The sequence below is a fragment of the Pseudochaenichthys georgianus genome, chromosome 10 (genome assembly GCF_902827115.2).
Source record: "Pseudochaenichthys georgianus chromosome 10, fPseGeo1.2, whole genome shotgun sequence".
Taxonomy (NCBI): domain Eukaryota; kingdom Metazoa; phylum Chordata; class Actinopteri; order Perciformes; family Channichthyidae; genus Pseudochaenichthys; species Pseudochaenichthys georgianus.
In genome coordinates this window covers 15,321,905-15,348,118 of record NC_047512.1, presented here as the reverse complement: position 1 = coordinate 15,348,118, position 26,214 = coordinate 15,321,905, and the positions used below count along the sequence as shown (strand labels likewise).

General features: G+C 41.8%; 1 protein-coding gene and 2 long non-coding RNA genes across 3 annotated transcripts; all 3 read left to right on the top strand.

Annotated features, from left to right (window-relative positions):
- Positions 1-3,615: 3,615 nt before the first annotated feature.
- Positions 3,616-4,466, top strand: LOC139434580 (uncharacterized). The gene is made up of 2 exons (XR_011643902.1): positions 3,616-3,935; positions 4,336-4,466. It is a non-coding gene; the product is annotated as an uncharacterized lncRNA (long non-coding RNA).
- A 3,871-nt stretch (positions 4,467-8,337) lies between these two features.
- LOC139434579 (uncharacterized) lies at positions 8,338-9,628 on the top strand. Its single transcript, XR_011643901.1, has 3 exons — positions 8,338-8,430; positions 9,064-9,125; positions 9,346-9,628. It is a non-coding gene; the product is annotated as an uncharacterized lncRNA (long non-coding RNA).
- A 5,347-nt stretch (positions 9,629-14,975) lies between these two features.
- Positions 14,976-26,204, top strand: nox1 (NADPH oxidase 1). The gene is made up of 13 exons (XM_034093002.2): positions 14,976-15,556; positions 16,305-16,400; positions 16,481-16,591; positions 20,086-20,170; positions 20,637-20,782; positions 21,309-21,502; positions 22,242-22,368; positions 22,948-23,040; positions 23,128-23,369; positions 24,246-24,408; positions 24,507-24,653; positions 24,747-24,871; positions 25,632-26,204. The coding sequence occupies exons 1-13, from the start codon at positions 15,512-15,514 to the stop codon at positions 25,756-25,758; spliced, it is 1,701 nt and encodes a 566-aa protein (XP_033948893.1). The 5' UTR covers positions 14,976-15,511; the 3' UTR covers positions 25,759-26,204.
- The last annotated feature ends 10 nt before the right edge of the window (positions 26,205-26,214 follow it).

Here is a 26,214-nt window from a genome sequence, read left to right as displayed (position 1 = left end):
TATTCTATCTACACATTTCGTAATTATCTAATCTAGTGGCCTTATAAAAGTGTTGGCTAAAGTAACGCAGAATATATATATTTTTTAATTGTAAATAATTAGAAGCATTATTTATGTGCACAAGTACACACACATAACAAGCTGTCCCGAGTTCCTCCGGCTGCAGTTCCGCAAACGGCCGGTGTGTGGCAGCAGAGCGCTGGGAGCAGAGGGAGGTGAGAAGACGGATATGACGGATGACGGATGCGACGGAAATACACCCGAACATATCTGGTACATATCTGGGCTGAAGTCGAATAGTCCATTTAGCTTAGGAACCTTCCTAAAGGAGTGAAATGACCCGGAAGTCCCTCAGTGGCAGCCATGATAAGTGCCGTTCGAATTCTCTAGAATGATGAGAATGATAGGAAAGGAGGTTTCAAACTTCCTTTATAACCTCCTTTAGCTTAGGAACCACTGGACCTCCCTAACCGACAGGAGAAGCGAAAATGCTGCCCCACAATGCCTTGCAGCCGCAGCATTTGCCGTCACTCAACAGTCGGCCGTTCACGGAAACAACCGATTATGACCGAGAAATGATATCATGAAAGTTACGGTGCTTATTAAGCATTTTAAAACGTAGGTGGTAAGTTGACAAAGTGCTTTGTTTTGAACGTTCATCAGTATTATAATCAAAAAGAGAAATATGAACATTAGTTTTCATTGAAATTATCAAATAAAGTCAACATTTCAGTCTTTACTGAGCTGTGTGGGGTTTGTTCAACTTTTAAAAGATGTTTGAATGGTGATATACACAGTGATAGATGTTAAGGACTAACGTTATTATAATAAATACATCTGTATTGATTTTAAGATCTTTAGTTCATACAATCATACGTATTGGGATCATTTGTATTAATGTGGACCGGAGGGAGAGGGTGACGAGCATACGTTTCACTTTCCTTTTTTATTTCAATTCCAACTTTGGTCATGAAGAATATGTTTCTCTGTTGTCCACGTTCATAACGCAAAGCAGCAGCATCAGAGCACGGTGCAGAGTCTCTAGATGAGTTTACAGTAGTCCCTCCTTCTTATTAAACATCCATGTTGTAGTCCGCTGTATAGAAAACTGTGGTTTCCATAGTTTCCCCACAGCAGCAGACGCACACAATGACGTCCGCTGGCGCATCATAAACACGTCGGATAGTGAAAGTGCATTCGGATTCTCGAAAGTACCGCAGTCTCTTCTCCTAAGTCCTTTTGAATTCTCCTATCCACTATCCCTTAACCCCGTGACGTTTCACTGAGAGGTCAAGGAATAGACGATAGGGTTAGAATTTAGGAGCTGATTTTTAAACTATCCGACTGCAGCCCTGGTACAGTGCAGATTGTTTTCACCTGTCACTCCTTGTGTATTGGCTTGTCCTCGGTGAGTGTTCTGTCCTGTCTTTGTCAGTATAGCCTTGGAATAAAGGAATTCTTTTCACGTTAATCTGCATTTGGGTCCTACCTGCTTCACACATCGTAACATTACGAACCGACCAAAGATGGACCCAGCGGATTCAGCTTTTTTGATGCCACAGGCGGCTGCTAAGAGAAGGAGGCGCAAAGCCAAGCTAGCAGCCATGCCTCCATGCTCCAGTACCGGCCCACGCAGCTTTGCGTCCATACTGGATTACCTGGTTTACACAGCCAGGGTCCAGGCTTCCGCTCCGGACCTTACAGCCAGGTTTCTGGCTTCAATTCCGGCCCCCGCAGCCATGTTTCCAGTCCCCTCTGGAGTCCCCTCTGGAGTCCCCTCCGGAGTTCCCTCTCGAGTTCCCTCTCCAGTCCCCTCTCGAGTCCCCTCTCCAGTCCCCTCTGGAGTTCCCTCTCCAGTCCCCTCTCGAGTCCCCTGTCCAGTCCCCTCTCCTGTCCCCTCTCGAGTCCCCTCTCCAGTCCCCTCTCGAGTTCCCTGCTCTAGTCCCTGCTCTAGTCCCTGCTCTAGTCCCTCCTCTAGGTCCCCTCGCGAGTCCCCTCGCGAGTCCCCTCCTCTAGTCCCATCTCTAGTCCCTCCTCTAGTCACTTCTCGAGTCCCCTCTCCAGTTCCCTCCTCTAGTCCCTCCTCTAGTCCCTCCTCTAGTCCCTGCTCTAGTCCCTCCTTTAGTCCCTCCTCTCGTCCCTCTTCTCGTCCCTCCTCTAGTTCCCTTCTCTAGTCCCTCGTCTAGTCCCCTCTCTAGTTCCCCTCTCGAGTCTCCTCTCGAGTCCCCTCTCGAGTCCCCTCTCGAGTTCCCCCTTGGTTCCCCTCTCGAGTCTCCTCTCGAGTCTCCTCTCGGGTCCCTACTCCGGGTCCTGTCCCGTTAGGGGCTCCGTCGACTACTCCTCTGCCGGAGGTCCTGCCAATCGTATGTCTGTCCCGTTGGAGGCCCCGCCGACTACTCTCCTGCCGGGGGTCCTGCCAACCCTTTCTCCTGTCTCGTTGGAGGTCCCGCCGTCTACTCCCCTGCCGGGGGTCCTGCCAACCCTATGTCCTGTCCCGTTGGAGGTCCCGCAGACTACTCTTCTGCCGGGGGTCCTGCCAACCCTTTCTCCTTTCTCGTTGGAGGTCCCGCTGTCCACTCCCCTGCCGGGGGTCCTGCCAACCCTAGGTCCGGTCTCGTTGGAGGTCCCGCCGTCTGCTCCCCTGCCGGGGGTCCTGCCAACCCTATGTCGTTGGAGGTCCCGCCGTCTACTCCCCTGCCGGGGGTCCTGCCAACCCTATATCCCGTGCCGTTGGAGGTTCTACCGGGGGCCCTGCCAGCCCCATGTCCATCACCTGTCTTGCCGGGGTTCCTGCCAACTCCTGGTCCACTTCCGTGGGGGATCCTGCCGAAGCCTGTCCGACCGGCTCCGGTTTCTGTCCGGCCGACACCGGGTCCTGCCCGGTCTCCGGAGCTGTCCCATCAGCGCTTTCCTGCCCGGACTCCGGATCTGGTCCGGTCGACACCGGTTCCTGCCCGGCCTCCGGAGCTGTCCGGTCTTCGCCCTCGAGCCCGGCCCTCTGAGAGCCGGAGTCTTCACCCTCAATCCCGGCCCCCTGAGAGCCACGTCGTTCACCCTCGAACCCGGGCCCCTGAGAGTCACGGCCTTCGCCCTCGAGCCCGGCCCCCTGACTTTCCCGGCCGCGCTGGCCTTCGCCCCTCCATAACCTCCACCTTGGACTCTGTCTTGCCCCCGGGCCGTCCGCCCGAGTCCCCCTTCTCGGCTTCTACCTTGCCCCCGGGCCGTCCGCCCGAGATCCCTTCCGGGTCCTCCTGGGTTGTCAGCCCAAACCCGTCCTCCTGACCCCCTCCACCCACCCTGGTGGCCCTAGTTTTATCACTGTATTATATAAGTAATCTTGTCTTGTTAGTAACCTACTGTATGGCAGGTGGAGGGGCAGTGATGTTACAGGTGGAGGAGCAAAACTGCAAGACTGCAAACTCACAAGACAGATAAATCAAAGTTTGTTCTCCAGAGAAGAGGTTGATTTCACTTCAATTTTTTCATATTTTCTAAAGATGTGGAAATGGCACAAAAAAAAATTGAGAGCTGTAACCAAGACAACTGTAACAACATGAGTAGAGAGCCACCAAGGTTTTTCAAGTCCCTCTCTTACTCCATTTTGCCAACCCAAACTTCCAGGTACATGACGGGACACCTTGCTTGTTTTTGTTGTTTGCGCTCCTCTGGCTGGGTGCTGGCAGGTGGAGGGCAGTGATCCCTTCCCTTCTTCCTTCAATCTTTGAGACTAATGTAAGTAGAAGACATGGCACTGTAAATGTTCGAACATTTAAAATATTATACCACTTAAAAATAAGAAATATTACTTTTGTTACTAAGAGTTCATACTTATTATACCTGTGTCACCTTTCACACTATCGCTGTGATCATGAGCTATGGGCTTTGTAGATACAGGGGCCCTTCTCTTTTTGACCACAGGGCGATGCACGGAGATGGTGGGTATAGCCTCTGCTCTCAGCCTAGTCTTGCCCTTTTTTGTCTTGACAAACAAGTGACTTGAGGTTACTTCACACACAGAACAACTCAGTTGTGTCTGCCCACATACATATTCCATAGTGGTTGAATACACAGTATTAGGAAACACTTTATACTTACTGGACATGTTATACTCATTACATACTGTATATAAAATATGACCAAGAATGTGAGACAACTTTATATAAATTCATATCACATCTGTTACTGATGCCATTTTTCATACTTTGTTAAACTCACAAATAATAAAGTTCCATAACTTCAGTTGGGAACAGAGACCACACCTTATCTCCCCAAGGCAATAGGTGTGCTATATAGGTGTGTATAACCCGTTCTCCTGTCTGTTACTCCCTCTTTCAGCACAAGAACCAGAGGGGGATTCAATGGAGCCTGAATACCTGCACTGAGACCCTCACCCTGCACCCTGAGTCTCAACTCTGTGTTTTTCAAGCCTTTCCCTGTTTTTTTGTATTAAACAAAACATTAAGCTTTCCCAATGGTGTAGTGTTGCACGGTGTACCGATACTTGAAAGGTACCGCGATACCCTGCCGTTAAAAACGGTACGATTCCTCCGTTTCATTAGTATCGGTACTTTAAGAATGACGGGGAAAAGTACTCCCGTGAAAAAGCGGCGTTTTAATAAGAGCCGTGCCTGCAGTCCCGCTCCTCTCAAGCACGCTCTAAATCCCTCCCCTCTCTCGTGCACGCGGCCACGCGCTAGCTGCCAGAGAATGTGAGAAAACGAGAAGCATGGCTGCAAGTGGGAGTGCAACTGCCGCTGCGCCTCGGCTTGTTGACAAAAAAGACGCCAGAAGTCTGTGAACGGGCCGTTCAGGTGTTCAGAGCAGAGCTCCCTGTCGGAGCGCAGAGCGTGATGTGCACTGAAAAGTGTTTCTGTCGCAATATTATCGTTGAGCAAACTTAACTAGCAAACTAGCATCACTATCTGCTAACGTTAGCTTTAGCCTTCGTTTTCTATTAGTTTTTGTCATAGGCTATAAACGGAGGTGGTATAAGTATATATCTTGTACTTGAGTAAAAGTAGAAGTACCCAGGTCTTGTACTTGAGTTAAAGTAGAAGTACCAGAATGTAGGAACAATCCTGCAATCAAAATGTTCCCAAATAAAAGTACAAAAGTATTATCATCAAAATATAGTTAAAGTAGCGACAGTAAAAGTAGAAGTACTCAGGTCTTGTACTAGAAGCACCAGAGTGTAGGAATACTCTGTTACAGTAAAAGTACTGCATTCAAAATGTTCCTCAAGTAAAAGTATTAAAGTAGCGACAGTAAAAGTAGTCATTGTTTGATTGGTCCATTTCAGAATAATATATATGATATGTTTTATAATGATTGATCATGAAAGTGTTCTCAAAGCTGGTGAAGGTGCAGCTAGTCTGAATGCCTTTGTATACTGCAGGGTAGCTGGTGGATTTACTCCAGGTGGAACTACAGTCTTATTTAACACTTGGTTATATTTCACATCATTCATCCAGATCTGTGAAGTAACTAAAGGGATTAATACATGTAGTGGAGTAAAAGTACACCATTTACCTCTGAACTGTAGTGGATTAGAAGTACAAAGTAGCAAAAGAAACATTGAAATACTTAAATAAAGTACAAGTATCTCAAAATTGTACCCAAGTAGTACTTTTAGTAGTACGTTTATGGACTTAGTTACTTTATGGACTTAGTTACTTTACACCAGTGGCTATAAAGATAGAAAGACTAAGCCTTGCACAGAGGCATGAAAATACATTTTCAAAATGCTCAACAGTGCTGCCAAAATGTTAAACTCACTGCTACACAATTAAAATAAATGCTTTTATATATATTTATATTAGATGTGACTCTTTGGCGTTTCTGTTATTATTACCTGCTGCTTTAGTTGTTCTGGCTGCTAAAATCATCTGTTATTCCTAATTGTAAAGCCAATATTCCGTGGGGTCGGGGGCTCGGATCCTTGTCACCTTTTTCATACCTGATGAGTTTGCATCCCTGATAATATTTAAGTCTGTTTCCCTTTTTTTAAGAAAAGTATCGAAAAAGAATCGGAATCGCAATTCTTGACTTGGTATCGGTATCGAAACCAAAATGTTGGTATCGTGACAACACTACAATGGTGTGGTTTTCGTTTTGTGAAAAAGTGCAAATGCAGTGTTTGTATATAATTACATCACATATTTTTTTGCTGTTGGTCGTGAAATTGCTCCTGCTCCCTCCGCTCTGTGTCAGTGGGGAAGCCGTACATTCGTACTCCTTTCTCGGAGCGATTTGAGCATCCCCAGGCAGCACAGCAAACCATGGTGGCGACTAGGAGGCAGCACAGCAAACCAGGACAACACGGAGGAAAAGGCACCGACAAACTGCATGATATGCTATTCAATGTTTATTGAATTCCATGTATTTGCAATGGATGTTCCTAAAGCAACACATTTAACATCATCATCATCATCATATCCTGTCGGTCTCCTGTCCTTTCTGAAAGCCATAAAGATGACATTAGTCATTTAGATAACTTGTGTCCTCAATTACCAGGGGATTACTGAAACTACCATGAATTTAAGAAAATGGTAGAAATGAATCTAATCTTTATTTTAAAGCATTACTTTAGATCCCCTCCCTCTAAATATATCAATACACATTAGAAAGTGATGCTCCTGACTACCATAGAAGTTTAAGAAGATAATATTGGTTTGAAAAAATTCAAAGCTATAAATAAACAGCAACAGGCTCTTTAACCAAGGCACTGTTAGCTTAACATGTAAACTAGCTGTTCACACTAATCCTAATATTATCACTTAATATTAGCAAATTCTATTTTATTTTTTAAAACATATTGATGTAAATACATACACATATCGATTTGTTGTATAAATATTGCAAATCAAAACCTTTATTCACTAATAATTACCAAAAATCGTAGTTCTATCTCCTGTTATCAATGCATTCACTTCCGGGGAACGATCCTCGTCTACATGAACCACGTGACGATAACCGTTTTTGGACTTCCGTTGTCGTAACTCTTCTATTATACAGCTCTGAGAATGACCACACCGGTGTGACAGTACTCTTCAAAGGGTTCACGAAATATTACTACTACTCTACTACTGTTTAATATTTTGGGTTACTTCATGTTAAGGCTAATACAAATGACAAGGCTAAGGCTGTAATGCTAACTAGCGTGCTTGCTACTAGCTAGGTAGCTAACTTGATCCAGCCACTCCTGGTCCTGTCATCAGACGGGAAGCGAAAGAACGAGCAAAACCCGTTGCTGGTATGATTACAACCTGGTACAAAGCACACAGGCATCTTGTTAAAGTTATCTTATCTTAGCTATCTCTATTTTAGTGGAGGAAACTGTATGACATTACGCGACTCTGGGATTTGTAGTCTTTCTAGTTGTGTATTTTTCATAGTCTTATATTTCAACAGTTTTACGACAAACTGACTTTTTTGACATGGAAATTATTTTATAAGATTGACAAACATCATAGGTGTAATTCATGGCACAATTCAAACGGGATAGAAAGATACGTTTTCTCTCGCCATTGACTTAAATACATAATTGTTCCGTCCCATGAGTTCCACCGGAAAGGGAGGGACTTCGCCGATAACGTCAGATTTACAAATATTATATTTTGACCTTAATCGAAATATTCGGTTATTAAAGCTTTTTTAGTCTGATGCTTCGATTCATTTTAAACAGATTAACCAAAATCTAAATATTGGATTGTTCTTTCTTAGTAAGATCCCATTTTCATTACAATTGGGGTCTTACCTTGACTTGAAGATGAAGTCCATGCTATCCTTCTGGACAACAATCTCCATTACATTTTTGTAAAAGTCCTCCTTATCTTCCTCTATTTTCAAAAGTCTCGTTTGTTGTTTGCCTCTACCCAGAGCCATATAATAGAATAGTGGCTTCTGTCTATAGAGAGGCGAAGTCACGCCCATCTACTTCCGGCCCATGGGACCCCGGAAGCGAAAAATTAACATTGAATTCAATGGAGAGAGAACACGTATCTTTTGATCCCGTTTGAATTGTGCCACGAACTACACATATGATGTTTGTCAATCTTAAACAATAAGTTCCATGTCAAAAAAGTCACATTTTGTCGTAAAACTGTTGAAATATAAGACTATGAAAAATACGCGACTACAAAGACTACAAATCCCAAATCCCATTCTGGCTCGCGTAAGTGATGTCACAGGCGATAATGCTCCAAGTGGTTGCGACTCGTAATTAAAGCGAAGAAGAAGAAGAAGATCTCATAACTGATTTATTCCCTCCAATAAATAAGAGATTGCTAAAAATAAATTCACTTTTACAAGATGCCTGTGTGCTTTGTACCAGGTTGTAATCACATAAGTGATCATACTTATAGATCATAGCTCGTTCTATCGCTTCCCGTCTGATGAAAGGACCAGGAGTCGTTGGACCAAACATATCAGGTAATACACATGTTGTGCATGGAACACAGTCAAGCTAGCTACATAGCTAGTAGCGAGCACGTTAGTTAGCATCACATTACTTAGCCTTGTCATTTGTATTAGCCTTAACATGAAGTGAACCCAAATGTTAAACAGTAAGAGTAGTCATGATGTTAAGTATTTTGTGAAACGTTTGAAGAGGAGCCTATCGCCAGGTGCTAAGGGGGCGGGAGGTAGGCTAACGGCAGATTAGCATCTGCGATCTTTTCTACTTAATGCTATCTGCTCAAATGGTTAACATTGAACATTAAAAGATCAGGCAGTTCAGGGAGAGTCGAAGGAAGGAAGGCAGGCAGGCAGCTTTGCATGACATGTATTTATTTATAGAAGGATCATGCATACAAAAACATTAATCTCAGCAAAGAGAAGAGATGCAATATGCCAGATTATAGCTAATAGCTAATTTCCATCTGTGGTCCATTCTTCTGGACGTGTTTCATTGTGATGATAGTGAGTCAATCTGTTTGTTGGAAAGACAGTAGTTGAGTGATTACTGATAGAACATTATTAAAAGAGATAATTATTCAAAGTGTTGTTACTTTAAAGTGTTGTTACTGACCTTTTTCTCTTTTATTTTCTTTCCCTCACCTGTAGCTGCTGAGACCCTGAGGAACATGCACACTGGACTGACCTGCTCTGGCAACCTGATTTCCACTGTACGTAATAGTATTTGGTTATGGTATATTATTTATATACATCAAAGGCACAATGCACCCCCCAGAGACACACATGTATTGAGTGTGATATTGTGCATAGGTCAAGTGAAATCATCTTTACACACTAGGAAACTGTAGGAGCGGCAACTTGTTTTGAAATTGAATTTTGAATATCCGATAATAAAGTTGATCTGTTTTCTTTATTCTTCTCTCTTCCCAGCTCCATCCATCACCGTGCTCTGTTCCTGCAGATCCTGCTTGCTAATCAATGCTTTATTTTTTTACACAATTACAAATAAAGTCAATGTGTTGTATGACATGAAGTTGTGCTTCATTCGGAGTCAATAATACATTCATTCTGCCTTCAACTGCACAATGATTGTGGACTGCACCGACATCCATGTAGCTGCCCCCCAGTAAGATGAACCAAGCAAAGAGGGTCAACATCATGCCCAAGGACATCCAGCCGCATCCGCGAGAGAGGGCTTAGACTGACCTGAGACCAGCACACCCAAATACAACGGCTCTTTTAAGAGCCACCTACAGTTTCAAAGAGTTGCAATCCTACGTTATTATAATGATTAAACTGGTTCATGTGTCACTTAGTTTACTGAACCGTGATGAAAGAAATGAGTGAGGTAGTGGTTTACTGAAGTTACAAAGACATTAATATATGAGTGACAGGTCAGTGTAAACACAAGCTTCTGTCAATTATGGATCACTCAAACTATTTATATAAAAATATGTAATAAAGTTCTAAAACAAGTATTCGGTATATTCCTTGATAGCTTTTGGAGAAGGTTGTTTTTAAGTTTACTAAAATCTATCGTTTCAACTGTTTCACTTTATAAAAAGGAACAGGTGAGTAGAGCATCATTGAGTTTCTTATTCTGTCAGTAAATTATCCAAATGAAATGTTTATCATTATTTTATTCAACCCTAAACAAATTGATTGTACCTTTTTAATAATGACCTTACATGGTTAAGTTAAATTAACTTCAGAAAATCAAATCTGTTCTGAGAAAAAACTAATAAATGTTTAAAGATAGGAACTTGCCATCCCACTGAAAAACAGTCCGTAGAGATTTAAAGGCGTAGTTGTAGTTCAGTCCAACGTTTCATTTGGATTCATTTCTCCAACAGTCAACTATTTTCATAAAGAATATATATATTTTTCAAAGTCAACTTTATTGTCAATCTTACTCAGTTTGTGTTTATAGACAGAGATCAAAAATACTTTTAAATCAAATAAAATTATACAATTTACAGATATGTATACAAATATATATATATATATATATATATCCTATATAATGATGGTGGACACTTCACCTCCAGCAGGGCAGATGGCTGCACAAGTCCATCGGGGGATGCTCCCAAAACACCGACTCACTCACAAAGAGACCAGACTCGAACACTGTCTCCTGAGAGGCCTGCACAAAAGCCTTCACCCCTTCGGCCTCGTTTAAAACCCCCCAGTTGACAGCCATGACTCCGTCCAAGTTGTACCCCCCGAGCACCCTCTTCATGAGGGACGCGCATGGAGTGGATGAAAGTCCCGACCGCAGCACAGAACCAAACTTGCTGGCTGTCAACCTGCCCCGCCTGTGTAACTGCCACTTTGTCCGCTGTCCTCCGGTGGCTGTCTGGATGGCAGCTTGCTGGTCTCTGCTCAGTCGCATTGAGGCAAGAATTGCCTCAAGCCCCCGACCCCCTTCACCAGCTCCGGCACGGTGACAATGGCCTGATGTTGAGGCCGCGGCTCTGGCTCAGGTGACAAAAGCCATGCCATGCCACACTGTGCGCCCCTCAGTGCAGACCTGAACCAGTCTACATCCTGAGTGGCGATGTCTCTGGCCAGTGGGTTGTATGTCTCCTCTCACTGTTGGTAAAGTTGAGACACCGGCTGGACTACTTTGGAAGTGCCAGGCTTCCTCCACTGGCACTCAACATCTGTGGAGCTGATCTGCCACATGGCACATATTGCCAATGCTGCAGCGTGGCTGCATTTGTACATCCCCCGTGCACAATCACAGACAGTGCTCTGCATCGCGCCATCGTCTCCCATGCAGATCTGTACAAATAAAGAAAGTACCATGTTTGTTAGCATGCTATAATAGATTGAATGAGCAATAATACAAGGATGGTCCGGATCTGGGGGTGGGAGGGGTTATTTTTCCATAGTTTTGTCTGATTGTTGTTATTGTTTGTTTTTTCTGTATTTTTTGTAATGTGTGTTGTACTGGTTGTGATTGTACATTGTATTTTTCTAAATGTGTATGAATACATTTTTGAAAAACATTTGATCAACAATAAAAAAGGATTTGGTCAGGATCTAGACTCAGTGTGTAGTTTATTAATTAATCAATGCTCTCTACATTAGGAAAACACATACCAGTGTACCCGAGGGAGTCACGCACAGCTGTGCCTGGATAACCAAACAAATTGACAAGATAACCAAAACCCTTGAATCTACACACAGCAAATAAACACAAATGACACAACGAGATGTAAAAGGAGATCACACATACAGTATAGTCGATATAAAACTGGCCGTTTCAATCTGAAGAGCAACTAAAACAAAACACGGGAGTATACCTTGTTCTTGTGAACACTAATGTTATCCACAGCACCCACAGACCACGAAGTTCCTAAGGAGAACACTAGTTACTGAAACAAAACACGTTAGTGTACCTTGTTAGCTAATGTTAGCTAGCTGACATTAACGTTACACATTGCACTCATATTTAGTGTTGCACGGTGTACCGATACTTGAAAGGTACCGCGATACCCTGCCGTTAAAAACGGTACGATTCCTCCGTTTCATTAGTATCGGTACTTTAAGAATGACGGGGAAAAGTACTCCCGTGAAAAAACGCCGTTTAATAAGAGCCGTGTGTGTTCAACGCTCTGCTTCCACTCCTTGCACTGCAGCCGTGCCTGCAGTCCCGCTCCTCTCAAGCACGTTCTAAGTCCCTCCCCTCTCTCTTGCACGCGGCCACGCGCTAGCTGCCAGAGCATGTGAGAAAAGGAGAAGCATGGCTGCAAGTGGGAGTGCAACTGCCGCTGCGCCTCGGCTTGTTGACAAAAAAGACGCCAGAAGTCTGTGAACGGGCCGTTCAGGTGTTCAGAGCAGAGCTCCCTGTCGCAGCGGAAGAGCGTGATGTGCACTGAAAAGTGTTTCTGTCGCAATATTATCGTTGAGCAAACTTAACTAGCAAACTAGCATCACTATCTGCTAACGTTAGCTTTAGCCTTCGTTTTCTATTAGTTTTTTTCATAGGCTATAAACGGAGGTGGTATAAGTATATATCTTGTACTTGAGTAAAAGTAGAAGTACCCAGGTCTTGTACTTGAGTTAAAGTAGAAGTACCAGAATGTAGGAACAATCCTGCAATCAAAATGTTCCTCAAATAAAAGTACAAAAGTATTATCATCAAAATATAGTTAAAGTAGCGACAGTAAAAGTAGAAGTGCTCAGGTCTTGTACTAGAAGCACCAGAGTGTAGGAATACTCTGTTACAGTAAAAGTACTGCATTCAAAATGTTCCTCAAGTAAAAGTATTAAAGTAGCGACAGTAAAAGTAGTCATTGTGCAGATTGGTCCATTTCAGAATAATATATATGATATGTTTTATAATGATTGATCATGAAAGTGTTCTCAAAGCTGGTAAATGTGCAGCTAGTTTGAATGACTTTGTAGACTGCAGGGTAGCTGATTTAACACTTGATTATATTTCACATCATTCATCCAGATCTGTGAAGTAACTAAAGGGATTAAATACATGTAGTGGAGGAAAAGTACACCATTATTTCTGAACTGTAGTGGATTAGAAGTACAAAGTAGCAAAAGAAACATTGAAATACTTAAATAAAGTACAAGTATCTCAAAATTGTACCCAAGTAGTACTTGAGTTTATGAATTTAGTTACTTTACACCAGTGGCTATAAAGATAGAAAGACTAAGCCTTGCACAGAGGCATGAAAATACATTTTCAAAATGCTCAACAGTGCTGCCAAAATGTTAAACTCACTGCTACACAATTAAAATAAATGCTTTTATATATATTTATATTATATGTGACTCTTTGGCGTTTCTGTTCTTAGTAACACTGCTGCTTTAGTTGTTCCGACTGCTAAAATCATCTGTTATTCCTCATTTTAAAGCCGATATTCCGTGTTTCCCTTTTTTTAAGAAAAGTATCGAAAAAGAATCGGAATCGCAATTCTTGACTTGGTATCGGTATCGAAACCAAAATGTTGGTATCGTGACAACACTACTCATATTACTCACCAACATCTTGTAAAGCCGGTCCCGCTGCTCTTACAGAACCGAATAACTCCCCTTTCGTGTATGTACAGCTCTCAACGTGTCCAGACTTGTAGTCACCTCGTTTTATACTTTTATTCTCATTCTGAAAGAAACAGGTGACATTTGCTAACGTGACGGCCATCTTTGTGATGGTGACGCGTATTGTGCGAGACCAGGGCTGCAGTCGGATAGTTTAAAAATCAGCTCCTAAGTTCTAACCCTATCGTCTATTCCTTGACCTCTGAGTGAAACGTCACGGGGTTAAGGGATAGTGGATAGGAGAATTTAAAAGGACTTAGGAGAAGAGACTGCGGTACTTTAGAGAATCCGAATGCACTTTCACTATCCGACGTGTTTATGATGCGCCAGCGGACGTCATTGTGTGCGTCTGCTGCTGTGGGGAAACTATGGAAACCACAATTTTCTATACAGCGGACGACAACATGGATGTTTAATAAGAACGAGGGACTACTGTAAACTCATCTAGAGACTCTGCACCGTGCTCTGATGCTGCTGCTTTGCTTTATGAACGTGGACAACAGAGAAACATATTCTTCAGGACCAAAGTTGGAATTGAAATAAAAAAGGAAAGTGAAACTGCTCGTCACCCTCTCCCTCCGGTCCACATTAATACAAATGATCCCAATACGTATGATTGTATGAACTAAAGATCTTAAAATCAATACAGATGTATTTATTATAAACGTTAGTCCTTAACATATATCACTGTGTATATCACCATTCAAACATCTTTTAAAAGTTGAACAAACCCCACACAGCTCAGTGAAGACTGAAATGTTGACTTTATTTGATCATTTCAGTAAAAACTAAGGTTCATATTTCTCTCTTTGATTATAATACTGATGAACGTTCAAAACAAAGCACTTTGGCAACTTACCACCTATGTTTTAAAAAGCTTAATAAGCACCGTAACTTTCATGATATAATTTCTCCGTCATAATCGTTTTTTTCCGTGAACGGCCGACTGTTGAGTGACGGCAAAATGCTGCGGCTGCAAGGCATTGTGGGGCAGCATTTTCGCTTCTCCTGCCGGTTAGGGAAGTCCAGTGGTTCCTAAGCTAAAGGAGGTTATACAGGAAGTTTGAAACCTCCTTTCCTATCATTCTCATCATTCTAGAGTATTCGAACGGCACTTATCATGGCTGCCACTGAGGGACTTCCGGGTCATTTCACTCCTTTAGGAAGGTTCCTAAGCTAAATGGACTATTCGACTTCAGCCCAAGAGACCTGTAGTTCACTCAGCGGTTTCACACAAACAAATGTGTAACTTCACAGTTTTACGACACATTTTAATTTTTTTGACTTGCAAAATATTCTTTTAAATTGACAAACATCATATGTGTCATTCATGGCACAATTCAAACGGGATCAAAAGATAACCTTTCTCTCTCCATTGACTTCAATGTATAATTTTACGCTTCCGGGGTCCCATGGAGGCTCCCGGAAAGGGAGGGACTTCGCCTCTCTATAAGAACGGCCTCACCTCACCCCACAGTGGCTTGTGCGCGCTCACAAAATAAGTGCCCGCGTTAAATTAGTGCCCGCCCTCTCTGTACATTTACTGATTTTGACTATAAAAAGCGATTGGAATCATACATACATCACATTTACAACACAGATCAGTGGAGACATTTTATTATTATTTAGTTTTTCTTTAGTTGTTTTTCCGTTACATTGGAGTATGACAGGTGAGGCTCTGCCTCCCCTGACTGCACGTCGCTGATATATTTTTTTTTTATAGGGCTCTGACCCTACCCATCCTTATACATCCATGATCCATACTCCTTGCCGACACTTCCTCATTCCTGACGTCAGGACTAGTTTATCCAGCCTTCCAGCGAGTAGGAATGTGGTCATTCGGCTCACGGAGTGAAACCTCTCCTCCAAACCTCCTGAACAACGCAGTCTCTCATGCCTTTAGTTGTGCTTCCTGTTGCGACCTTTACACCTGCAGAGGAGGGAGGAGTCCGGGCAGAGGGTGAGAGATAAAAGAGAGACGAGCTGGAGGTGAAGAAAAGCTTCTGCAGCTGCGGAGCCACATGAAGCGCTCAACATGGGCAACTGGATTATCAACCATGGGCTCACGTCCTTCATACTGGTAAGTTATTCTTATTGAGAGTGGTCTTTCATTTGGCATTGTGCAGAGTATCAAATCAAACAGATTCAGTTTAGTTTGAGTTTATTTGTCACATGTAGGTTAACAGCAGTGTTGGGGAGTACTGAACTAAAGAAATTCATCAAGCAGTTCAACTTCATTTTGTAGTAGCTTTCTAGCACTGAAAGAACAATTATATTTGCACAATATTCAAGCCTTCAACGCACTTGTTTTGCAATGTATTTGTAGTTAACTACTGAAACTAGGAATAATTCAAGTAAAGGGGTGACTTTTTTTTACATTGCATGTCATTTGTTAGACGCTTTTATCCAAAGCGACTTGCATACATTCAGTTCTGTGGACAATCCCCACAGGAGCAATTTGGGGTGAGTGTCTTGCCAGGTACTACTTCTAATGTGAAGTAATTGATGGTGTTCAAATCAGCTCTCCCAGCAATTCGTGAAACCACTAGTTTCTCAAAGTTAAGAAAAGATGGCATGAGATAAATATTAATACAAATATATAACGCTATGTGTAAGAGTAAGTCAATATACTTAACAGAAGGCTATTGCACACACATACTGAGAAAAAGGAATAAGATTAAAACGAATATATCCCTGAGTTCTTGCACTATTACCAATATTGGACATTCAATGTGTCCAAACTCCCGCGTCTTCAATGTAAATATAATTGCACATTAATTTAAATGAAAGACTGCTCTTCATTGATGGAAACATGATCCTGTCGCCAGGTGGTCTGGATGGGCATCAACATCTTCCTTTTCGTCTGGTTTTACCTGTTCTACGATTTGGGGGATGATTATTACTATACACGTCATCTTTTAGGGGTGAGTAAGGAGAACAGGCGTCAGTTCAGCTTCGTTATCCACATAACGGACTCATATTAATATATATATCTTTATTTCAGTCTGCGTTGGCGTGGGCCAGAGCTCCAGCCGCTGTCCTGAACTTTAACTGCATGCTGATCCTGCTGCCGGTGTGCAGGAACCTGCTCTCTCTGCTGAGAGGGTCCTTTGTGGTGAGATCATGCTTCATGATTTATATCTTTTATTCATATTTTGTGTTTATTATCCTATACCTGTCTTATAAATATAATTGTTTTTAATAATGTGTTTCCGCTGCTCTATTTTGCCTTGCCTTCATAGAGTGGCGAAGTCACGCCCATCTACTTCCGGTCAATTATTTCGGAAAAATAATGTATTGAAGTCAATGGAGTGAGAACTTATCTTTCGATCCCGTTTGAATTGTGCCATGAATTACACACAAGTTTGTCAATCATAACAAATAATTTCCATGTAAAAAAAGTCAGTTTGTCGTAAAACTGTTGAAATATAAGACTATGACAAATACGTAACTAGAAAGACTACAAATCCCAGAGTCGCGTAAGTGATGTCACAATTGTTTTCCTCCACTAGAGATAGCTAAAATCAGCGCCATATAGATATACTCTATATATATATGGTGCTGGCTAAGATAAGATATCTTTAACAAGATGCCTGTGTGCTTAGTGCCAGGTTGTTATCATACCAGCAATGGGTCTTGCTCGTTCTTTCGCTTCCCGTCTGATGAAAGGACCAGGAGTTGTTGGATCAAGTTAGCTACCTAGCTAGCACGTTAGTTAGCATTACAGCCATGTCATTTTTATTAGTCTGAATATGAAGTAACATTAAGTAACCAGTAGTCATATTTCGTGAACCCTTTGAAGAATACTGTCACCGGTGTGATCATTCTATAATACACAATTTAATCCCGGGGGAGAAATGCTAACGCTAGCATCGGCGATCGCCGCTCTTTTCTACTTCATGCTATCTGCACAAATGGTTGACATTAAAAATACCAGGCAGTTCAGAGAGAATCGAAGGAAGGAAGGCAGGCAGGCAGTTTTGCATGACATTCTCCTGGACGTGTTTCATTGTGGTGATGGTGAGGGTAGTCAATCGTTTTGTTGACGAGACAGTAGTGACGGCCATCTTGGGCCCTTTCTCATTTAATCAAATCCCCCTCCTCGACTCCTCGGACCTCCGGTAGTGACCCGGAAATGAATTTCAGCGCGCCATGTTCAAGGACATCTCATTTCTTCAATGCACTTCGAGGATCGAGCGTCGAGGAGGCTCTCTGCAGGAGCTATAACCGAGGATACACTGATGGGTCCTCCACGCTCCTTCGTGGATGCATTTCCGGGAACAGAGATGTTTTCAAAGATTCGTGAGGCATGGCCGGACTTATCTCAGCCAATGACAGTTCTGCATGCATCCCCTGGATATTATTTTATTAACTGCTCTCATCGCGACGCGATGTTTACAGTGAGAATAGGCCAGCTGTGAGGTCCGTGCAGAAAGCAGAGCAGTGTGTATAATATATATCACTCGGTATAACGGGCCTACTCTCTTTATTTGCTTTTAGTTTAGGAGTTAACTACAAACAAAGAGTCGATATTGTTAAAACCATTTAGTGCTTCACATATTAAAATACACAAGGGCTGTAGCCTGATTATATTCTTTCACACAGTGACGTTACGAGCTACCCACAATGCAACACGCGCCATATATATATATATATATAAATACGCCATTTTCCTGGAGGTGCAAATATCCTGGAAGTGCAAATACTAGCTAACGTAGCCAGGCAGAGCGCACTAGTTTTTTTTTTCTGAATTAACAACCGAAGAAATCGCTGCATGTCTTCGGATTACATCTCTGGACTTGAGGGGTGTGCTCTAGGTCGTTACCAGCGTAAACTAGAGCTGTGTGGGTTGTCGGATGGCCTTTACAGACTGCCTGCAGATGTATGGAAAAACGACAGTGGCCTTCGTCGATTTTGGCTGCATCTACGTCTAATTTCTGGAAACACCAGGTGAATACCCCACTTGTCAGAATAATATTATCATGACATTGCATATATGTGGTATTTTAGAGTTGACTAGATATTGATTAAGGCAATAGACTCTGATATTCAGTACAGGAAGCTTAGCAACACCTACACGGTGTACGGCTGCTTGCACCTCGCGTAGAACGGCGGATACCGGAAGTATGGTGTCGCGCTCGGCCCAATACCCGTATGTGTGTGAAAGATATTCTTTCACTCACTGTAGGTGTGTGTGTGGTACAGTGTGTGTGTGTTGTACAGTGCGTAGATGCAGCGGACAGACAGGTCTCAGTTGGTTTGGTGTCCTCTGCTTACTTTTAATACTTGTAAATAAAACTTTTGGTCCGTAATTTATCTTCCTCATTGTAGCGAGGGGGGATATATCCAGTCTCTGATAGTGTTACGTTATTATGAGAGTGCTCTGTTTGATTCTGAAATTGTATATAAATATATACATGTGTGTGTGTGCGTGTGTCCGCATCTGTAGCCTGTTGTCTCATTATACCGCACTGTGAATGAATCAAAGTAAATATACAAGTGGTCATGAACACATCTGTCCATCAGACAGAGGGCTGCTGTGCCTCCTGTCATCATTAATGGACGTCTCTTTAAAATGACCGCTCAGAGGAGAGGAGTTCTCATTTCTCTAACCGCCTGCTGCTTCCTCTCCTCGGTTCCCCTCCTCGGCTCCTCCGCTCGCATCTCCTGTGGGCGGGACTAAGTCTCGAGGATAGGAGTTGACGAGGGGAGTTAGAGAAATGAGAAAGGGCCTTGGTGTTGTTCTGTGAGACCAGAGATGTAGTTCATTGAGCGTTTCACACAAACAAATGTTACTTCACAGTTTTACGACACATTTTTTTTTTTTGAGTTGCAAAATTATCTTTTAAATTGACAAACATCATATGTGTAATTCGTGGCACAATTCAAACGGGATCGAAAGATAATCTTTCTCTCTCCATTGACTTCAATACATTTCGCCTCTCTATTGTCACAGAAGGGCATGCTCGCATTGAGTAAACTGATCCTTATCTTTATTCATGCTGTCATACCAAGTGTTCTGACTGCTGGTACATATCACCACTGCTCTTTTTATTTCATTCTTTGCCATTCCAAACATATTTCATCATGTTTTTTTATAATTTAGTACCCTCCTTTAATTGATAACGTTCACCAAGGGTTTTAAACTCATTTCAATATTTCTCACAATCAAAAATCCAGTTTTTGCCCCACAGCTGGGAAAATCATAGTAGGCTACTACTACAGCGAAGACGCAGGACAGATGCTAAAATATATAAGCAAACATGTTAAAATAATGAGGCAAGCACATATGTCATAACAATCAAATAAGACTATGATAAAAAAACAAGTAGCGGCAATATAAGAGTAAGGAAAGATATACAAGTTCTTGCATTGGCAGTCAGAATAACAATAATACTAATATGATATTGTGCTATTCAACACATTGTGTTAGTCAAACAATGCAGAGTTTCATCTTAACAGCATATCTGGCTCAAACCGAAACACCTACACATGTTTCCGTTACACAACCCCTTCCCTACAGGTGAGGACGGTTTCTGTTACTGCTTTGGAAATATGTTCTTTGTCTTTTATTTTTAACCTAACAATGTTATTTCTCATCCTTTTTAGTGTTGCGGAAGAACAATGAGGAAACAGCTGGATAAAAATATAAGTTTCCACAAGCTGGTGGCGTACATGATCGCTCTGATGACAGGTGAACTTGTGCAAGCGTCTATACTTTTCTTATCTCTGACACATGCTTTGTTTAAAGATGACAGTTACTAATGAGTTTAAGGTTAGATAGCAATAGATGCAGCTTTGACAATGGCATAGTGTTCATTTGGGTGAGGTGTAACAATTGTCAAAAGAAAGTGAATACGATGCATAAATCAAACGACTGTATTCCAGGTTCAGACACTTTTTAAAAAAAAAAGTTGTATGCCAATATACTTTTTGTGCATAGTTAGTTTGTATACTTTATTCAACTGTTTTCCAGTGTATATCAAATAGTTTGCTCAAGCTCAACATTTCTAAAATATTTAAAAATAATTTCCCATATTTGCAGCATGAACCTAAAAGCATCATTACCATTCAGCAGCAGCACAATGCCTCTCCATTCCCTTGGTCATCAGTATGGATAATGAAACGGCTTTAACGCGTCTCCTCTCCTACTCTCACAGCCGTCCACCTGATCGCCCACCTGCTGAACGTGGAGTGGTACAACAACAGCAGGCGAGGAGTTTACGACAAACTGAGCACGGCTCTGTCCAACCTGGAGGACACGGACAACACCACCTACCTGAACCCCATCCGCAAAATTGACGTTGTGAGTTTAGCTAAATAATAATAAAATGTATATCGCTAAATACACTGTTTAATATTTCATCTATCATTTTAGAATAATATAATGCATCTGAACTATGCTGCAGGGTTTTTAGATAAGTGGGGAACTAACCAAAATAATTTAAATAAAACTAATTCTAATCAAAAATCAACACGTGTAGACACAATCTCCCTATAGCACATACGTTTTTGCGTAAGTTAAAGGATTGTAGGCTCGTTTGCAAGTTGAGTAACTTTGCTAAAACGTTTTTTTGTATTACTATACTTAATTTTCACCACACAATAAAGTCATATCTACACATAAACTTAAAAACATACACTAATTTGTCAAAAACTTAGAAGAACATATCTAAAATGTGTTGTCAAGATGAGACACGGCTGTTTTTCATAGTCTGTCCATTGAATATAAAACCTTTTTTTTATTAAACCTTCTCTACAATATTCTCTCTTGAAAACAAAAGCTCACATGTCCGTGTCGTGACTTTCTTCTTCTTCTTCTCGTGTCTCAGGATGCTCAGCAGACTCCGACCTACTTAGTGTTCACCACCATCGCCGGCCTGACGGGGGTCATCATCACTCTGGCTCTCATCCTCATCATCACCTCCTCCATGGAGGTCATCAGACGCAGCTACTTCGAGGTCTTCTGGTACACACACCACCTCTTCGTCGTCTTCTTCATTGGTCTCGTGTTTCACGGAGCTGGGTAAGGAGAAATGACTCAACTTTCTTTTCTTTTAATGACCTTATTGTAAAGACTAACAAGCATTTATACAACTCGGCCTGCTTTACGCCAATACAATTATGTTATTGCAGTGGTGCACTAGTCAACGGACAAGACAGATGTTATCAGGCCCTCGGTTAGAAAAGGATAACTTGGACAATAAAGGCATATATCTAGAGAATATTTTGAATATATATATATATATATATATATATATATAAAGGTCCTACATTAATAATGTTAAGGATTAGGATTTCAAATATGATAAAGCAACATTTATATGAAATATTTGTTATACTTCATACATAGTCCGTTTGGAGTATAAAACCATCTATTACAGGATTGGGCTTTATTTGTTATCAACATGCAACACAGGGTGACACATCTCATGCAGGTGTAGCTCATTCCTTTATGCCACACAAGAAAAAACCGATCAAATAAAGGCAGTAGTGCATGTCTGTTGTGCATATTTTGAATCGCACTTGAACGAACAATCACACCTAAAACAACGATGAAGTCATGGGAAAGATTAAACGACAACATCATCCAGATAAGAATGCTGTTCTTCATAGTTGTGTGCCAATGAAGAAGTTTAATGTCACATACTATATACAAGTGTACGGCTGTTTTGCACGGTGTGAACATTTGGATTATAATATTCTGGGTGGATAATTTTTATTATTATTGCAATTAAATTTTATTTTCTGTTTCCCGTCTGCAGGTTCATAGTGAGGAAACAGCTGACCACAGATCCACCACACAACTTCACCTTATGTAAAGACCGCATTGAGGAGTGGGGACAGATTCCTGAGTGTCCCCTCCCCAAGTTCGGAGGAGGGCCCGCCCAGGTACGTCCTTTTATATTTTTCTTTAAAATACCAGAAAATAAGGGGGGGGCCAAATTAAACAAAAAAAGGTATTAAACAGGAGGTGTGGGGTGGTGTAGGAGAGGGGGATGGGCATGGGCAATTACCTCCTACTTATTGCAGATCTTGGGGTATATTGTCTTTGGGGAAATCTTATTAAAACATTTGTGATCACTGATTTTAAAGGTTAATTTATTCCATGTCCAAAATGTGTGCTATTGTTGATAGCCATACATTTCGTTTTGGTCAAGTTGGCTGTTTCCATGTCCTCGTAACCTGCTTATAACTAGCAAATGCAACATGTTAAAGAGATGCAAGTTGTTTCTGTTTAATAGAATAAACTAGTCACTTATTATGTTACAGTTTCACTTCACGAGGTATTATAGAACTATCTAACACTCACTTTCTGAGCAGATCCTCCCTAGTATTTATATTGTTGCCTGCACTATAGTCTGTACTTATCATTGAAACTACTACTTATATCCTCAATCAATAGCTTCAACTACTTTTGCAAATAAAAACATTTGTGATTTGTAAATGCTTTTTCTCTTGCGTTTTTAGACCTGGTGGTGGGTGATTGGTCCGATGATTCTGTACCTGTGTGAACGTCTGCTGCGTTTCATTCGCTACATGCAGACAGTCCAGTACAGGAAGGTATGTCAGAGTCATGATTCACGTCTTCATTCTGGGTCATTTAGGTTTATAATGTGACAGGATTTCACCAGTCCTTTCTTTTTTCAGATCGTGATGCATCCATCCAAGGTGCTGGAGCTGCAGCTGGTGAGGGACGGGTTTAAGATGGAAGTGGGTCAGTACATCTTCCTCAACTGCCCGACCATCTCTCAGCTGGAGTGGCACCCGTTCACCATGACCTCCGCCCCCGAGGAGGACTTCTTCTGCGTCCACATCCGCTCAGCCGGGGACTGGACCGACCGACTCATAGACATCATGCAGCACCTGCCAGAGGGGGCACAGGGGCCCAAGTGAGTAACCCCCCCCCCCCCCCCCCCCCCCCAATTTGTTTTTGGGATTTTCAACAGCATGCCAGTGTCTTAACGTTTAAAATGTTCTGATTTCAGTGTTGAGTATGCATGTATAACATTCCCTAAGAGAACTGAAACGTGCAAAGAATGCAGAAGAAATACTTACAAAATGCAGCTAGAATACAGCTTAAAAATATTGTCACTACCTTTTTTGAAAGACCCACAATGATAGTGAAGACATTTAATGCCAGCACCACCATCGGAAAAGAACAGTTTTTAACCCATGGGTCTGATGTTTCTGGCATTTGGCTCCTTTTTTTGAGTGTTTAAGTGGAAAAAACGACCCAATTTTTCCGTTTATAGCACCTACTCTTAGGGTTTGAGATTGATTTTTATTCGATGCTGTGTTGCACAATATCTTCTGGGTCTGAGCCAATTTCATGTCAAATCACTTCAAAAACAAATCTAGAAACCGGCAACGCAATGAACTCATGTGTTTAATGTTGTGGTTTGTGGCAGTGATCCATTGCTGCACAACTGTCCCTTGTAAAACATAAACATTGAATAAACAGGTATTATATTATCAGCTGTTGAGTTGTATTGTTATAAGCCACATGAAAGCCAGTACAAACCACCTTTGTTCCAGTGCGTGTGAGAGAGAGTTATACTTTTTTGCTGTCATCTAAAACCCAATGAATGAATGTGTGGGAAAACTTGAGTTTACCAAGTCACTTTACATTTCTTTCTGAACAACTTATAAGCCAAAAATATAATGATTCTGAATTGGGCTTTTTCTTTCTTTCTTACTTGTACATTACATTGACTTTATTAAAGATCTGAGCATTTCTCCCTGGCTGATTCCTTGTTGTTTCTCAGGATGGGGGTGGACGGGCCCTTTGGGACAGCCAGTGAAGACGTGTTCGACTACGAGGTCAGCATGCTGGTCGGGGCCGGCATCGGCATCACTCCATTCGCCTCCATCCTCAAATCCATCTGGTACAAATTCAAAACCTCCAACCCTAAACTACGCACCAGAAAGGTATAAACCAAAACGAGCCACTCAATATGCTTCTGGTATTTGAACCTGTAGGTCCTGTTATTGTCAAAAATAAAGAACCGTCTTCTTCCTGCTCACAGATCTACTTTTACTGGCTCTGCCGGGAAACACACGCCTTCGAGTGGTTTGCCGACCTGCTGCAGGTGCTGGAGAGAGAGATGGAGGAGAGAGGAATGGGGGATTTCCTCACCTACAAACTCTACCTGACTGGCTGGGATCAAAGCCATGTGAGTGTGTGAATCAGTTACAGAGCAAAGTCCAGATAAACAATGTGACCTTAGAGCTCGTCTTTTTTTCCCCCCTTTCACATTTGAACACAGGCGACTCATGCCTGGGTTCACTTTGACGAGGAAACAGACGTGGTCACTGGCCTCAAACAGAAAACTCATTATGGCCGACCCGTGTGGGATAAGGAGTTCGAAGAAGTCCGCCAAGAAAACCCTTCGTAAGAAAAAAACACTCTTTTCAGATATTGTAAAATATAGGTCTTGACTTGTACATCACCAGTAAAGGTCATGTATCCACTATCCTACTCGGGTAGAAGCAACAAATATCACTAGCAAAATGTAGTTTAGAAAAACTACCTCTAAATGATCATTTGTGTATCAGTTAGTCACCTTGAAAGAATACTTAGTTTTTCTCACAGTAAAAAGGAAACTACCAAGAAACCTATGGATGACTTTAAATACATGGGGTCTGCATTGAACAGCAACACTTTATAAAAACATCCAATTAAACTTGCACTCAACTTGTGCAGTATAATATAAGTCTCATTTATCCAGACATATGCACGCTGCTTCCCCAACACATGCATTTTTGCTAAAACCTCACTATTTAAAACACTTTAGAATTCAATTTTAAAAGGTTGGAGTCGTTTTTTGGATACTTGCGTGAAGGCATACAAGAAAAACGAATTTAGAATTACACTAGGTGAGATGTTAATATACAAATCATATGTTTGGTTGTTAATGGATCAATTTGGCAGCTTATTACCGTGCTGATAGTGAAGGTAGTGTTGGTTATAATGACTTTACATACAGTGATGGTGCTTAAGTGAATTTCCCATATATATTTTCTGCTGCTTTTATACTCCAACATGTAGGAATACAGCAAGGGATTTGCTCGTCTACCCTCCAATGCTTCTTATGCAGTCTTCACTTTTTAAACATGAACCTCCGACAGCTAACCCTTCATCTTGTTTCCAGATCTGTGGTGGGAACTTTCTTGTGTGGCCCTGCAGTTCTGGGAAAGGTCCTGGAGAAAAAATGTGCCAAATTCTCCGATGTGGATCCCCGAAAGACCCGATTTTACTTCAACAAGGAGAACTTCTGAGTGAAGAAACAACAAAGGACTTTGGCTTTTTGAAGGTCAACAGATACTTTCACCGAGGATATTTGTGAGGAAGTTATTGACTGCTGCCTGAAAACCTGCAGCAGCGCTAGCTGGGTGTGTTTCGGCACGTCCACCAAAAGGCAGGGCATGTAGTTTTTGCACTACTCAGGGACAGACACGTTCTCAGCCATGAGTAATAGCCTCTTGATTGCTATGACTCGAGGTTTAAACGTCAGTTACACTCATTAATACATTGTAAGGAATTATTTTACTGTTACAAGACACCAGGACCACCAAGGTTTAGTCCCTATAGTTGTGTTTGTTGTTGTGTCTCTTCATGTTTGTCTGTATGCGTGATTTACATTATTTGTTTTGTATTATTTCAAAAAAATATGTAAGATGGTCTGCAACCGTTTGTTTTTTTGTATGCAAATAAAAATAATTAAAGGGAAAATA

Bases quoted from the DNA above. Each gene is read 5' to 3' on its own strand.
- nox1 (XM_034093002.2), top strand. From the start codon at position 15,512: ATGGGCAACTGGATTATCAACCATGGGCTCACGTCCTTCATACTG. The intron at 23,370-24,245 runs GTGAGTAACCCC...GTTGTTTCTCAG, and splicing joins GAGGGGGCACAGGGGCCCAA to GATGGGGGTGGACGGGCCCT. The intron at 24,409-24,506 runs GTATAAACCAAA...TCCTGCTCACAG, and splicing joins CTAAACTACGCACCAGAAAG to ATCTACTTTTACTGGCTCTG.